Genomic DNA, 15,529 nt, shown 5'->3' with positions numbered 1-15,529 from the left:
CTAAAGGGACCACAGGAAGGATGGAGAGTGATTTTTCCAATTGCAGTGCGCCACCTTATTACAATGTTTAGTAATAATATCACATACCCGTTACTCAACTAAAGGGACCACAGGAAGGACGGAGAGTGATTTTTCCAATTGCAGTGCGCCACCTTATTAAAATGTTTGGTAATAATTTCTTTTTTAAAATTGACAATCAAAACAAAACCCCATTAACGCTTATACAAATTATTTAAGAATGTGGGCGCCAGAAAGAATTTGATTTTCGTTTTTTTCACTTGGACAGTGATTCTGGTCAATAACATAAATACTTTATGGAGTCGGTAACGCTTATAGGCAAACTGCTGAGCAGCTGTCGTTTCAATTTTTTGTGGCGGTCAACTAGCTGCTAGTTTATTCAACTGTCTTGTCACTGAACAAAAAAGGAAGAAATCGGAACGTTAGCCAATAAGTTAAGTTGGTTAACTCGCTTAAGAGTTTACGTTAGTCGAGGCACCTACTACGAAGAAGGCTAAGTCTGTTCCATCGGCCGGAAAGGTAATGGCCACCGTTTTTTGGGATGTACAAGGTGTGATCTACATCGACTTCCTAGAGAAGGGCAAAACGGTCACAGGACTGTACTATTCCGAATTATTGGGCCGATTCGCCGCCAAAGTGCAGAAAATACGGCCCCATTTAGCGAAGAAAAATTAGCTCTTCCATCATGACAACGCACCGGCTCAGACTTCCTCCCTCGCCAAGGCCAAATTGGTCGAATTGGGCTAAGAACTGCTATTCCATCCACCATATTCTCCAGATATGGCCCCGTGTGACTTCTTTTTGTTTCCAAACTTGAAAAAGTCACTCGCTGGACAGAAATTTGCGTCGAATGAGGAGGTCGTCGCCGCCACAGAGGCCTATTTTGCAGACCTTGAGAAACCGTATTTTTCAGACGGGTTAAAGAAGTCTGAGCATCGCTGGGACAAGTGTATCGAGAGAGAGGAGATTATGTTGAGAAATAAAACGCCACTTTTCCAAAATATTCGTTTTTCTTTTGGAGACTAAGTTATTATAAAACCACCCTCGTATCTTCGTCGCTGCGGACCCATCTATCTGATAAATTTCTTATCGAGTGACTGTTTCGATTGGAGAGCTCAGATTTGGGTGAGCCTTGCACTGAGGATGTTTTGTACTGGTTGGCAAAAGTTTTTCAATTTACCGCAGTTGTGCACTTTCTGCGTCTTGCTTCAGGGCTCGGTTTAATGTGGCGAGTGATGATAATGATGTTGGTTTGCCAAGCACGTCGCAGACACCTCTTTTCTAGAACAAGCTGTTTTATTTTCAGATTAGACTTGAAGTGGTTGGGATAGTGGCTGCTGCCACAAGTACGTCTTCAAGAGCATCGGTAGAGGAGCCGACTTCAGCTCGATGTTGAGCTACGGGGTAAGGTCAATGTAGGAACTTACATACTAACCCTGTGCGGGTAGACAGCAGATATGGAAAGGTTTCCGTTACCTGACTGCTCTTCGATAGACGTGGCCTGCAAGTAATTAGTTGCAAGCCTTAGGTAAACGTGGTGTTTGATGCGTTTCCTGATTAAGATGCCGGTTCCGCCGTGAGCTTATCATCTGGATGATCTGTGCGGTAGAAAGTGTTGCCTTTTACTTGGAAGCTGTACTTGCTTGTAAGGTGCGTCTCTATCAGTAGCATAATGTGGATATGATTTTCATTCGGGAACTGTGTTATTTCAAGTTGGTGCCGGGGAACGCTATTAACGTCCAACATGGTTATTCGTGTATTTGCCATCAATTATAAGGACTGCTTAGGTGCAATCAGCTGTATCACAATGTTGTGGTTTTGAACCAGTGCATGGTCGATTTCATGAAACACATAAGTTTCATCATTCTTTGTTGCATGGTACTTTGTGACTGTAATGGGACCTGCTGTATGTTTCCTAGATTAGCCTTAAGTGGACTTGCCGAAAATTTCATGTTCCTTAAACTATCCCAGGGAAATGTTCCTATCCTTGTAGATCAATGCTATATTTAGATTACAGTTTTATAGTTAACGTCCAAAAATGCAATATTAAACCTAACTAACACATACATGCTACCCTGTACTCGCACCACCAATAAAGAAATTTAAAAAAGGAAACGATTTATAAAAATTAAATTTTTTGTGTCCTTTGATTTAAAATAAAAAAAGTATTCATATTAAAACAAGAATGGAAGATAACTTCGGGAAGCCGAAGTTTCTATACCCTTGCAGGTAGTTCACGTGGGAGCATTGTATGTACAGAGCTTTCCGATTTTTAGAAAACTAAACATGTTTACCGAAAAAAAAAATATAGTGGTCTTTGTACTATTTTGACATTAATTATCCGATGCTTCCTATGGAGCTCGTCCGATCATTTTTATGTTTTTTTTCGAAATTCCGAAATATTAAAAAAATGATATTCCTAAGATAAGAAGTTAAAGAACCGATGGTTTTATTCAAAAAAAAATTTTTTTTAAATATATTTTTGATCACTTGTTAGGACGCTTAAGGCGCCTCACATTACATATTTAAAACAAGAGAGAACGTTATAGACGAGTACCTTGACTATCAGAAATCCGTTACTCAGCTAAAGGGACCAAAGGGAAATGCAGATATGCAAACAGTAAAACGAGATTGAAATGCGCCACCTTCCCGCTATCTCAATACATGGTTATGTGGGCAGAGAGATTTAGGCGTTATGGGCGGTAGAGTGGGCGTGGAAAACTTTTTTTTGGGGTCAATCGATAGGTATTGACGAGACTAATACATTTCAGTTAACATATTTTTGTAGCATGAAAACTGTGGGCGCCACAGGCTTAGGAGGTTTGTGGGCGTTAGAGTGGGCGTGGCAAACTTTTTTTGGATCAATCGATAGGTATTAACAAGACTAATACATTTTAGTTAAAATTTTTTAGGTACCATAAAAATTGTGGGCATCACAGATTTGTGCGGTTTGTGGGCGTGGCATCGTCGCGTAACAAACTTGCACTGCGTACAAGGCTACGGAATCTTAATCTGAACCCCAAATCTCTATCTTCTATAGTTTCTGGATATCCGCGTTCATGTCTACGATTTTTTGAAGTTTGTGGGCGTTAAAGTGGGCGCGGCACTTTTTTTTTTTGGTTTATCGGTAGGATTGATGAGGACAATACATTTCAGTTTAAATTTTTATTCTAGCATCAGAACTGTAGGAGCCCCAGTTGTGGGCGGCTTGTGGGTGTTAGAGTGGGTGTGGCACATTGCTGCAATCTCAATAGCCTAGTTCTTATAGTTTCCGAGATCTCAGCGTTCATCCGGACAGACAGACGGACAGACGGACTGACGGACATGGCTAGATCGACTTGGCTATTGATCCTAATCAAGAATATATATACTTTATGGGGTCGGAAACGCTTCCTAATGCCTGTTACATACTTTCCGACGAATCTAGTATACCCTTTTACTCTACGAGTAATGAGTATAAAAACATTCGAGTATCAGTCACTGAAGGCGTAAAGAATGTAAATCTCACGCCGGAAAATATATATTTAAGTTTAAAATCTAAGTCAATCTAGCTTAAAAGACGCGCGCGCCAGGGTCGCTATTGTTGGACAGCAAGATCGGTCAGTTGATCATTCGGGGCGAAGCCGATATTATCGATAAGTTATCGCGGGCTGTAAGGCGCAATTTTAGCTGTAAATCGTAAGCCATGCTATAATGCGCAAACTCCGGGCTGTAAAGCGCATGCCGAACTCACATGGAACATTCTCATTCTTTGGCGGCAGCGGTGGTGGACGGACCACAGAGCCAAGAGGCGGAAGGAACGGCGACGACAAGTCGGAAAGGATCCCCGAAGTAACTTAGATTATTGGAATAGTCAACTTGAGTGCGAAAATAAAGAAGTTCGAGTGAATTTAAAAACGGATTAGTGAAAGAAAACCCCCCACAATTGTAAATATATCGGAGAGCGGTGTGCTCTGAGCGGTGTCTCGTGTCAGCTAGGTTTCCGTGTTGCGTCTCCGATCCGTTTTCTCTACGTTTTTCGTTACCAAAAGCATGGCGTAAGGACCCATGTCCAGCAGCAGTGATTTTCTTGAGAAAACAAACTAAAAAGCCTAGCTAGTTCAGCTAGAATAGGGGACTCCGTACCGCCGCTTATGCAAACGGCAACCTACTCCGATCTAAGGCCGCTCACACGCTTCGGCGCCCTTGACTCATACACCGAAAACCGCGCCATCGGGAGCGCTCCCAGAGACGAACCGCGCCGCCCACCGAGCGTTCCCAGAGACCGCCCGCATCAGGAGCATCCCAGAGGACAACCTTTCCTACCAACGATAGGATTAGCTGCAAGCTTTGCTCAAAGAGTTTGGCTTGAACACTCACGGCCAAGGGGACGAACTGCTTGCATCCTTCATAGGAGGAGCGAGCCACAGCCCGGCTCTCCGGGAACGCTTTGCCGCATTGGAGGCAATATATCTGGAGGCCCCTACTCCAAAAGTAGGCGCAGGAGATGCCCTACTCTCCGTGCCGCTTCCGGAACATCGCCAAACAAGCCCAGGACGCGGTACACAAGTATCCAACCCCGCGCCCCATTCGCCGCCCGGTCGCCTGTGTTCGCCGAAAAGCTTCGGGGATGGGGCGTCTTGTTTGACGGACAAGCCGACCCAGTGCACTTTATGGATTGGGTCGAGAAAGGCGCTACGGCGTACAACGTCCAGAGCAGAATGGATTTACGAGAACCTCTTTATACGGCGACATGAGTTCTCCTCGTTAGAAGCCCTCGCCCTCGCCCAACTAGCCCTCGCTTTCGAAACTGCTCGGGACCGGGACCCTGTCCGACACGCAGCGGTAGCTCCAACCACCGGTGAAAGCTTTGCTATGATGAGCATCCCTCAGTCCGGCCCCCGCCTACGAGATCCCACCCCACCAACGATGACGCCCTTCGGGCCACGGAATCCAGCGATATCGAACCGGATGATATCCCAGGAAGCCGAACAACCCGTCGACTTAGAACGAGCCTGCAGTCGCTGCGGCGAAGTGGGACATTTCGTTCGAGGATGATCAAACCCGCCGGTTTGATACTGCCATCGACTGCTGTCGCCAGATGGGAAACGGCCGGGGTTCTCGCGCACGCGGATAGCAAGCGGCGACCCACCCAGCGCTCCCCCACCATATCTCTTGCGGACGGGTCCCCGAAAGAAGGCTCTGTACGCACAGGTGCGCCTGGACCGTTAACATGTCCGCATGACTCTCCTGGTCCTGCCCACAATATTAGATGAAGTGATCCGTGGTATTGACTTCCTCTGCGGCATCCGAGCGACTTTAATCTGCGGCCAAGTGTGTCTGCAGCTGTCTTCTTCTGACTTCCGAAGAGCAGAACAAGGCCCAGCTACCCGAGCGGCGCCCACATCAGCGATCGTCCACGTCTCGGACACACCGGCTACTCCCCAGCGGACACAAAGGACCGACGGGGAACCAAAACGGCCCCCATTCCTGCTCCGAGGCATCAGATCACGCCGAATGCTGAACGGAATTGAAATCTGGTTCCGCCGGAAAACCCATTGCCACGGGCCATCCCCGACACCGCCGCGGAAGCCATAAGGGCACACGCCACAGTCGAAGAGAACAAGTATAATCTCCAGCCACTGCCGGATGCCGCCGTTGCCAAGTGCAATGGTCGACTAGCAACCACAACGGTGGAAACGTTCCCCGACAACCCGGACATGCCACGGGTATCTCCGGAACCACCACGAAAAATTGAGAAGTACCAGCTACTAGCTTAGTCGGATGCGGAGTATGCAACCCGTTCCGGAGCCACTGCCCCACGGACACTTGGCTAGTCCCCTCCGGAATCACGGGTGACCGACGAGCTCCTCGACGCAGTAACCCTCCAATTCCTACAAGACGAGCTTCAGCGTTTCGACCAGGTAAGAGGCCAAACGGCCAATGCCAAGCATTTCATCACTCTCCGCGATGATAAACCGCTGAAACAGCGGAATGAATTATTACGAGTCGGGCGAATCGAACCCTCTCGGACTCCGCACAGCGCGCCATTGGTATTGGTATTGGTCCGGAAGAAGACAGGGGGTATGCGGATTTGCGTCGACAATAGTCAACTCAACGCACACTCCATACCCGATGCGTAGCCACTCCCACGCATTAACCATATCTTGGAACACCTACGATGGACTTCAAGAACATATATTGACAATCCCACAGACGTAAGGGTAGCCAACCCTTGGAAGCTCTGCGTGCCTCGAGAACAGCGTCAGCGCGTGCTTGAGGAATGCCACAACCACCCCTCCGCTGGTCACCTTGGCATCCGGAAGACGCTCCGAAGGATCTCCCAATTGTACTTCTGGCCCGGACTCCAACGGAACGTAGTGCGGTATGTCACTAGATACATGACCTGCCAGCAGTACCAAGTCAGACAGCGCAGACGAGTGGGAACCCAGATTGCCAGGAGCTCTCTTCGATGCAGTCACACCAGACCTGCATGCCTCGCCACCCCACGGAACGAGCCAAAAGGCTCCAGGAAGCTTTCCGCACCGCCCAGGAAACCAACAAGATGGTCGTCATTACAAATTAAGACACCGGAAGGAATGACCATCAATGGCCATGATTCGGCCTTGTCCACCCGCAGCCCGACTCCACCCCCTTTTAGCCCATGGCGGGCCTTGGAGACACAAGAATCGCTGAGAACTCCCAAGACCGTCTCCGTGTCGCCACTGCCAAGATCGCCGAACGCCAGCATTACGGGACGCCATTGCCCGGGACCTCGACCACCCCCGTCTCGGTGGGCACCTGGTTTCAAAGCCAGGACTGCCACGCATTCGCACCCGGATATCTGGAGCAATGCCTTTGGGAGGCCCAACAGCTTCCCCCCGCGAGTCCGACTTTTTCACGCGCCTTAGATGAGGCGAACAGAGCATTTGAACACTACGGCGGTGACGTTGCCCAAGACCCCAAGGAATCGGAGCCGGACGAGGATGAAGTCATACCGGACATAAACGCACAGGAGGAACCAGTAGCACCCGAACCCAAGGGTTTCTATTAAAATGTCCCCGTTCCCGCCGAGAACCCTCATGTCCGAACCCACCCCGGGACCCCGAAGTAGAAAGCGGGTGTGAGGACGCTTAAGGCGCCTCACATTTTAATAAGCCCATTGAATCTCAGCCACCGAAGGCGTAGACAATATAGATCTAGGGATCACTAGCGAAATGTATAGTTTAAAAGTTTAAAATCTAAGTCAGTCTAGCTTTAAATACGCACGCGCCAGTGTCCCTAGTGTTGGTCAGCAAGATCGGTCAGCTGATCAGTAGGAGCGAGTGCCGATAGTATTGATAAGTTATGGCGGGCTGTAAAGCGCATGCCGAACTCACATGGAACAGCGGCAGCGGTGGTGGTCGTACCACAGAGACAAGAAGCGGAAGGACACGCCGAAGGCAAGTCGGAAAGGATCCCCGAAGAAAGTTAGATTATTGGAATAGCCAACTTGAGTGCGAAGGTAAAGAAATCCAAGTGAAACAAGAAAAGGATTTGTGAAATAAAAACCCCCAAGCTTGTGAATATATCGGAGAGCGGTGAGCTTTGAGCAGTGTCTCGTGTCAGCTGGGCTTCCGTGTTGCGCCGTTTTCTCAACGCAAAGTGGCCGCCAAACTGTCCATGAGGAGCGCTGAGAAAGGATCGCTCTGGGTTTCCCACGTTCGCTCTCTCTTTCCATCTCGGGCCTTGACGGATTTTTCGGTGCGCCAAATCGTGTCGGCCAGGCTATCGTTTTGGGAAAATATCACTTTCACCGACCTTTTTTCTCCCTCTTATTCGGGCCTTGCCGCTTGCTGGCTAGACCAACTCGTCTAGTAATGCTGATTAAGAATATATATACTTTATGGGATCGAAAACTTCTTCTTAATTGCGTTGCAAACTCCCAAATATCAGAAACCTGTTTTTCAGCTAAAGGGATCACAGGGAAGATGGAGAGTGACTTTTTCCGAGATTGCAGTACGCCACCTAGCAACGATTGCAATATTTGCTCATGTTTGTGCCTAACCGAAGTAGACACTTCCGGGTCACACCGTGGGACAAGGGGGTAATGAGCACTTGTCGCTGGCACGGGGACGCTTTGATGGCAGGACGATCGCGTCGCGGCAATGGTAACGATGGTTACTGGGATGCCGGACCACAGGCGATGCTGGAGCTGCGCTGAGGGTGAGCTAACGTGGTTAGCTGCTAGTTGAGATAGTGTATTACGAGCCCTATTCCCAGTTGTAGGAAGTAGAACCGCGGAGTTAAGAGGTGTGTTGATAACTGATTTATTCTTCATTTGATACCTGCTTATATACTACTTGGAACACGGAAGCTTAGTGGAATGATTAGTGAAGTGCGCTATATTCTAAAGTAGGTAGGTAGGTCAGGGAGTTTTGATTATGGTAGCAGTTTGTGTGGTTAGCTCGGCAGACACTGCAAAATGTGCTGACTGCATTGGCCGGTCAGTGTGCCGTTGAGTCGGTGAGACGGTGAGTTAGTGAGACATATAATATGCTGATCAGCCATTCTCATATGCAGTGGGTGCTACTGAGCGCCTGGTACTGTTCCCAACTTGGCTACTGCTTGATTTGTTGGGTGTGGTCATGTTGAGTACCTTTGGGTACGAACAGCTCATAACTTCTTTTTTTAAAATTGACAATGAAACCAAAAATACACCAAATACAAATTAATGAGCCTTAGAGTGGGTGTGGAAAAATTTGTTTTCCCTTTTTTCGACTTGGCCAGTTATTCTGATCAATAACATAAATACTTTATGGAGGCGGAAACGCTTATAGTCAAACTGCCGAGCAGCTGTCGTTTCAATTTTTTGTGGCGGTCAACTAGCTGCTAGTTTATTCAACTGTCTTGTCACTGAACAAAAAAAAAAAATCGGAACGTTAGCTGTTCGGAGCAGATCGCCAGCGCCTAGTCATGCGCGCATAGGTGTACGACGGCACCAGCATCGCTCTCTGCTTATCTTTCGCCTTCTTTCTTATACCCATAAAGCTGTCGCTTATCTATTCAGCAACTACTTTGTAAGCCTACATATGTCTATATGAAGATCTTGGAGCCAAGCTTTTTACACATTCACAGTCCGTCTGCCGCTCCGAATAAACGCTATACATTTTAATATAACCTATTCGTGCGTTATTAATTTTAAATATAAGGGTGGCATATTTGTTGTCTTCCCCACAAACATTTGGTGACCCCGACGTGATAGCAGTTTTAATCGGAGTCTGCAACTCGGTTTCGCGATTGTTTAATATAGTTTAAACAAACGCTTTGTTTCGCTGTCGTTATCGTGCATTCGGGCACAAACATACGAACATACTTACATACATAAGTGCATATAAAAGTGCAAAGCCGGCCGTTTGATTTTTTGTACATTTTGCGCTGTGAAAAAGCACCAAATTTGTGTTGTGCAAATAATTCTTAACAAAGTGAATCGCATTTAATCTTTGTTAATAGCGCATATTACATATATACATGTACATATAGCCATACATACATTCGTTTGCCAGTTACATAATCCGCTGTTGCTAGGCAGGCAATTTATCGGCAAGAACAACAACAACAAAGTTAAAGGTTCCGTTGCATCTCGGCGACGCTTGTTAACCTTCACGTTTTCGCGGTAAAGGGTATACGGTGTTTTGTGCCTCTAACGCGGTCGGACATTTTACTTTCCTTCATTTTCATTTCATTTTTTTCTTTCTCGTAATTGAAAAATGTCTGATACGAAAAACTCGGTTCGGGCTCAAAATGAATCCACAAGTGACGTCGACTACTACCGAGTCAAAGCCCAATCTATTTTGCGGCAAATGAGCTCGATGAAATGCTATTTAAACGCTGATGCGGTTAATCAGTTTGACGAATCTGATTTGCTGGCGCGAATGGAATGGATCAATTCCTTAAACCAGGCATTTGATTCTGCGCAGACATCGTTGGAAAGACTGGACTTTGCAGAGATCTCGAGCGACCATCGGATTGAATTTGCTGAAGTCTTCATGGATGTGAAGGCGAAACTAAGCCGAGGCTTGGCGGCTCATCGCAAGTCACAATTGCCGGCTTCAACCGCTGCAAATTCAACATCTATTGACATCACTAATAATGCGGATCTTTCTTTTCGATCTAGAAAGCCTCGGTTGCCAAATTTGGAAATTGTTCGTTTTCATGGATCCTACTCTGAGTGGCCGGATTTTCTTGCGACTTTCACTACGGTCATCGGAAATGATGATGAGCTAAGCGACATTGAAAAATTACAATATTTGCGTTCGAGTTTGGGCGGCGTGGCTCTGGAAACCATACGATCGCTCGAACCCTCGAATGCTAATTTTAAAAAGGCTATGAATTTGCTGGTTAATCGATTTGATAATAAAGTTTTACACTTTCAGGCACATGTTCAGGCAATATTCGGTTTAAAGGGTGTCGAGAAGGGATCTTCGAAGGGTCTTCGGGAGCTGAGCGATTGCATGAATTCGCATCTGCGAGCAATTCGAACCCTGGCCAATACGCAACAAATTTTGGATGGACTTTTAATTCACATCGTCACTCGGAAACTGGATCAGAGGACGCGGGAAAAATGGGAAGAGGATTTGTCAATCACTGAGCTGTCTACCTGGGATGCTATGGAGTCGTTTTTGGAAAAGAGGTGCAGGATGATGGAAAACTTGGATCAAGCCTTGGTAACTCAAACACCAGGCCAACAGGTGGGAAAAAACTTGCACAAATATAACCAAAATACACTTATTGCATCTGCTACTAACTCAAATCATTTGACATGCTTATTTTGCGATGCACGGGATCATTATTTGCCAAAGTGTCCTCGATTTTTAAATTTGAGTCCGAATCTTCGATATAGAGAAGCAAAGAAGTTGCACCTTTGCCTCAACTGTTTGCGCAAGGGGCATAGTTTGCAGCAATGCAAGTCGACTCACTGCAAGTATTGTCGCATGAAGCATCATTCATTATTACACATGAACCATGACCCATCCGCAACATCAACCTCATTTTCATCTCCATCATGCGATCCATCCTCGAGCTCTCAGCCATTACCATCTACTTCATCAGCATTAGTATCATGTTCGCATACATCATCGCATCCTGATCATCATTTACCAAGCCCTCCACCCAAAGCCTTAAATATTTTGCCGATCGACTACGTGTTGCTTCCAACTGCTATTATCTACGTCAGAAATAGAATTGGAGCATTTATGCCTTGCCGAGCAATTTTAGATTCGGCCTCCCAGCTAAACTTCATAACCTCTCGCTTAGCCAACCAACTAAACTTGAATCACAGAAGATCGCAAACGTCGATTTCTGGGATAGGAGAATCTTCCATGATCTCTGATAAGACTGTCGATATTCTTGTGCAATCACGGGATGCAAGCTATCGAGCGGCATTCACAGCGGTTGTGACTCACAGTATTACTGATTATCAACCCCATTTCAATATAAATGCAACATCGTGGAGGATACCGCAAAACATTTCACTCGCTGACCCTAATTTCAATCAATCACAACGAATTGACCTTTTACTCGGCGCTGGGTTGTTTTTCGAAATAATTTCTATGGGACAAATTCATTTGGATAGGGCTTTGCCAACTCTTCAGAACACCAAGCTTGGTTGGATAGTCTCTGGAGGGTTATCATCGAACATGCCAACTCATAAGTCGGTTTTACAAGCCAGCATCAAGGACCCAGCTGATTATTCCGATGACACACTTTCCGCCATTGTAAAGCGATTTTGGGAAATTGAGGACTTCACTTCGTCTAAGCCATCTTTATTGCCGGAAGACTTGCGATGTGAGCAACTTTTTACTGAAAATTGCATTCGACTTGGAAACGGCCAATACTCTGTTCGTCTCTTGACCACTTCCGGATTCGAATCTTTAGGTGATTCTTATTGCTTGGCTCGTCGTCGTTTCAAGAGTTTGGAAGCTAAATTAGATAGAAACCCAGCCCTGAAAGCTCAGTATTCAGCATTTTTGAGGGAGTATATCGACCTAGGTCACATGTCTCTTGTAACTAAGGAACCGCCAGAAACACAATTCTTTTTGCCCCATCATTGCGTACATAAGCAGGAAAGCACGAGTACGAAGCTTCGTGTCGTTTTTGATGGATCTGCTAAAACAACTTCTGGTAGCTCTCTGAACGACTTACTTCTGGCAGGACCAACAATTCAACAAAAAATCTTCAATATACTGCTTCGCTTTCGATTTTTTAAAGTTGCCCTTTGTGGAGATATCTGCAAGATGTACCGTTGCGTGCGTGTTTCGTACCCGGATGATTTCTTGCAGTGCATCGTTTGGAGAGAGAGCTCCAGGAAAGAATTAAGTGTTTTTAAATTGAACACGGTGACTTACGGAACCAAGCCAGCTGCCTTCTTGGCTATAAGGGCCATGCATCAACTCTCTTACGATGAGGAGGAATCATTTCCTATTGGAGCAAAAATTGTTCGTAGAGATTTCTATGTGGATGATTTAATATCTGGTGGGGACTCAGTTGAGGAGGTGAGAGAAATTCGTCGTCAGGTGAAGGAATTACTGTCGCGAGGCCACTTTCCAATTCGCAAATGGTGTTCGAATGAGTCAGCAGCCCTGAAGGGAGAGTCTGAATGCGACAAGGAGCAGTTAATCAAATTTCACGATGGATCGGATGTCGCCAAGGCATTGGGACTAGTCTGGGATCCATCTTCTGATCAGCTCCTATTTCATTTTTCTCAACTGCCAATCAATCAACGACCCACTAAGCGGGTTGCATTGTCGACGATTGCCAAATTCTATGATCCACTCGGTTTAATAGCTCCTATTATCACAAAATCTAAGATTTTTCTGCAATCTCTATGGAGTGCGAACGTGGATTGGGATGATGCACTGCCAGAGCCCATTCTTTCGTCATGGGGGGAGTTGACCTCACAGTTATCGGTCGTACAGAACTTAAAATTCCCACGATTCGTACTGCAACCAAGGGCTTCCGTTGAGTTGCATGGATTCTGCGATGCTAGCATGTCAGCTTATGGAGCGTGTCTATACTTGCGATCGGAGACCAATGGAGAATCGAAAGTCCATCTGCTCTGTGCCAAGTCAAGGGTAGCTCCATTGAAGGCCTTAACAATTCCAAGATTAGAACTTTCCGCAGCGCTTTTATTGGCTGAGCTAATCGTAAACGCCAAGGAAGCCATAGATTTCGATTGCACCTTTCATTGCTGGTCGGACTCGTCCATTGTGTTGGCGTGGATTCGGCAACCTCCGAGGGAGTTTAACGTTTTCGTATCAAACAGAATCGCGAAAATTCAGGAGATGACGAAAGACATGTCTTGGCATCACGTTCCTACAAACTTGAACCCGGCAGACGTCGTATCGCGAGGATGTACCCCAAGAGAATTGTTGGAGCATTCCCTTTGGGCTAACGGGCCTCCATTCCTTCTGCAAAGCTCGTCAAATTGGCCGTCCCTGCTAGACTCAGTGAAGGATCTTCCAGAGCGCCGTTCTGTGGCTCTAATTGGGGCCGTTTGCATAGACAGTTCATCAAACTGCAAATTCCTCAACTCTTTCGATAAGTTGCAGCGCGTATTTGCATACATTTATCGATTCATTTCAAATTGCAGAGCCAAATCTGCGCCGTTAAAAGGTCGACTTTCGGTGGAGGAGATCAACTCTGGAACTGTACTTCTTCTGAGGAGCATCCAACAGGTTAACTTGGCGAAGGAGTATGGAACTCTTAGCCAGGGCAAGCCGTTTCCACAGAAAAGCAAGCTGGTTTCGCTTAGACCTATACTCGGCTCCGATGGGTTACTTCGCGTGGGTGGAAGGCTTCAGAACGCAAACTTGGACTACGACACGAGGCATCCGATACTGTTGCCCAAGGATCATCCAGTCACCAAGGCGATCATCGTTTATTATCATGAGAAATATTTGCATGGAGGATCGCAGGCGCTGCTTGCCGCATTACGGCAAAGGTACTGGCCGATTGGAGGCCGCAAGTTCGTCGCCAGCGTTATCAACAAATGCGTCCGATGTTTCCGAATGAAGCCTGTTACTTGGGAGCACGTCATGGGTAGCCTTCCAGCAAATAGAGTGCAGCCTAATCCAGCTTTTCATACCACAGGAGTGGACTATTGTGGGCCATTCTATCATAAAGCAGAGGCCAGAAATAAGGCACCCCACAAGTGCTATATCGCCGTCTTTGTCTGTTTTTCCACGAAGGCTGCTCATTTGGAAGTGGTCCAGGATCTCACGACGGATTCTTTCATCGCAGCGCTGAGGAGATTCATCAGCCTTAGAGGCAGTCCGCGTACCATTTGGAGCGACAATGCTACAAACTTTGTCGGTGCAAAGAGAGAGCTTGCCGAGCTGAAAGAGCTCTTTTTGAGCGAGCAGCACACAGCATCGATATCTTCCGTCTGTTTAGCTGATGGGATCGATTGGAAGTTCATCCCTCCGCGTGCCCCGCACTTCGGTGGTTTATGGGAGGCCGCTGTGAAGTCAGCTAAATTTCACTTCTACAGAGTCGTCGGTGCATCCATCTTAGCCATCGATGAATTAAGAACTCTTGCATATGAGATTTCTGCCATCCTTAACTCCCGTCCACTCTGTCCAATTTCAGAAAATGCTGAAAGCCTTGAGGTGCTAACACCGGCGCATTTCCTGAAGGGTTCCAGCTACACTAAGTTTCCTGAGCCTGGCATTACTCATCTCCGCGAAGACCGCCTCAGCAGATGGCAGCGGGTTACCCAGATGCAGCAACATTTCTGGAAAAGGTGGAGCAGCGAGTATTTGTCCCTACTTCAAGAGAGGAGCAAGTGGCGCGTCGAAACGTCTAACATCAAAGTTGGACGCATAGTTTTGCTTAAGGAGGACAACGTTCCACCCTTGAGATGGCAGCTTGGGTGCATCCAAGAAGTCATACCCGGCGGGGACGGAGTCATCAGAGTAGCTATGGTCCGTACAGCTACGGGTCTGATCAAGAGAGCCGTCGCCAAGCTAGCCGTTCTGCCCATCGATTCCGAGATAGTTGGAACCTTACCTCTTCCAACGGGGGGAGTATGTTCGGAGCAGATCGCCAGCGCCTAGTCATGCGCGCATAGGTGTACGACGGCACCAGCATCGCTCTCTGCTTATCTTTCGCCTTCTTTCTTATACCCATAAAGCTGTCGCTTATCTATTCAGCAACTACTTTGTAAGCCTACATATGTCTATATGAAGATCTTGGAGCCAAGCTTTTTACACATTCACAGTCCGTCTGCCGCTCCGAATAAACGCTATACATTTTAATATAACCTATTCGTGCGTTATTAATTACAAATATAAGGGTGGCATATTTGTTGTCTTCCCCACAAACATTAGCTAATAAGTTAAATTGGTTAACTCACTTAAGAGTCTACAATACTCGAGGCACGCTACTATAGCCTTCTCAATTGATTTATAAATTACTTTATTTTTGATTGGACTCATAATTCCAGATAAGATAAGAATACTATTTGGTCGGCTAAAATATAACCCACTTTGTG

At 46.6% G+C, this 15,529-nt stretch overlaps 1 protein-coding gene across 2 annotated transcripts; it reads left to right on the top strand.

The window, feature by feature from the left end:
* Positions 1 to 9,217: 9,217 nt before the first annotated feature.
* Positions 9,218 to 15,298, top strand: LOC139354055 (uncharacterized). 2 transcript variants are annotated; one of them, XM_070998296.1, is made up of 2 exons: positions 9,218 to 10,727; positions 14,626 to 14,762. In XM_070998296.1, exons 1-2 carry the CDS (start codon positions 9,747 to 9,749, stop codon positions 14,650 to 14,652), a joined length of 1,008 nt encoding a protein of 335 aa, XP_070854397.1. In that variant the 5' UTR covers positions 9,218 to 9,746; the 3' UTR covers positions 14,653 to 14,762. The 2 variants fall into 2 exon arrangements, with proteins under 2 accessions (XP_070854397.1, XP_070854396.1); XM_070998295.1 differs by having other exon boundaries at positions 9,226 to 10,068; positions 10,154 to 15,298.
* The last annotated feature ends 231 nt before the right edge of the window (positions 15,299 to 15,529 follow it).

The sequence above is a fragment of the Drosophila suzukii genome (assembly GCF_043229965.1).
Source record: "Drosophila suzukii chromosome 2 unlocalized genomic scaffold, CBGP_Dsuzu_IsoJpt1.0 scf_2c, whole genome shotgun sequence".
NCBI lineage: Eukaryota > Metazoa > Arthropoda > Insecta > Diptera > Drosophilidae > Drosophila > Drosophila suzukii.
Note: the sequence above shows the minus strand (reverse complement) of the source record. Positions and strands in the feature narration are given on the sequence as shown.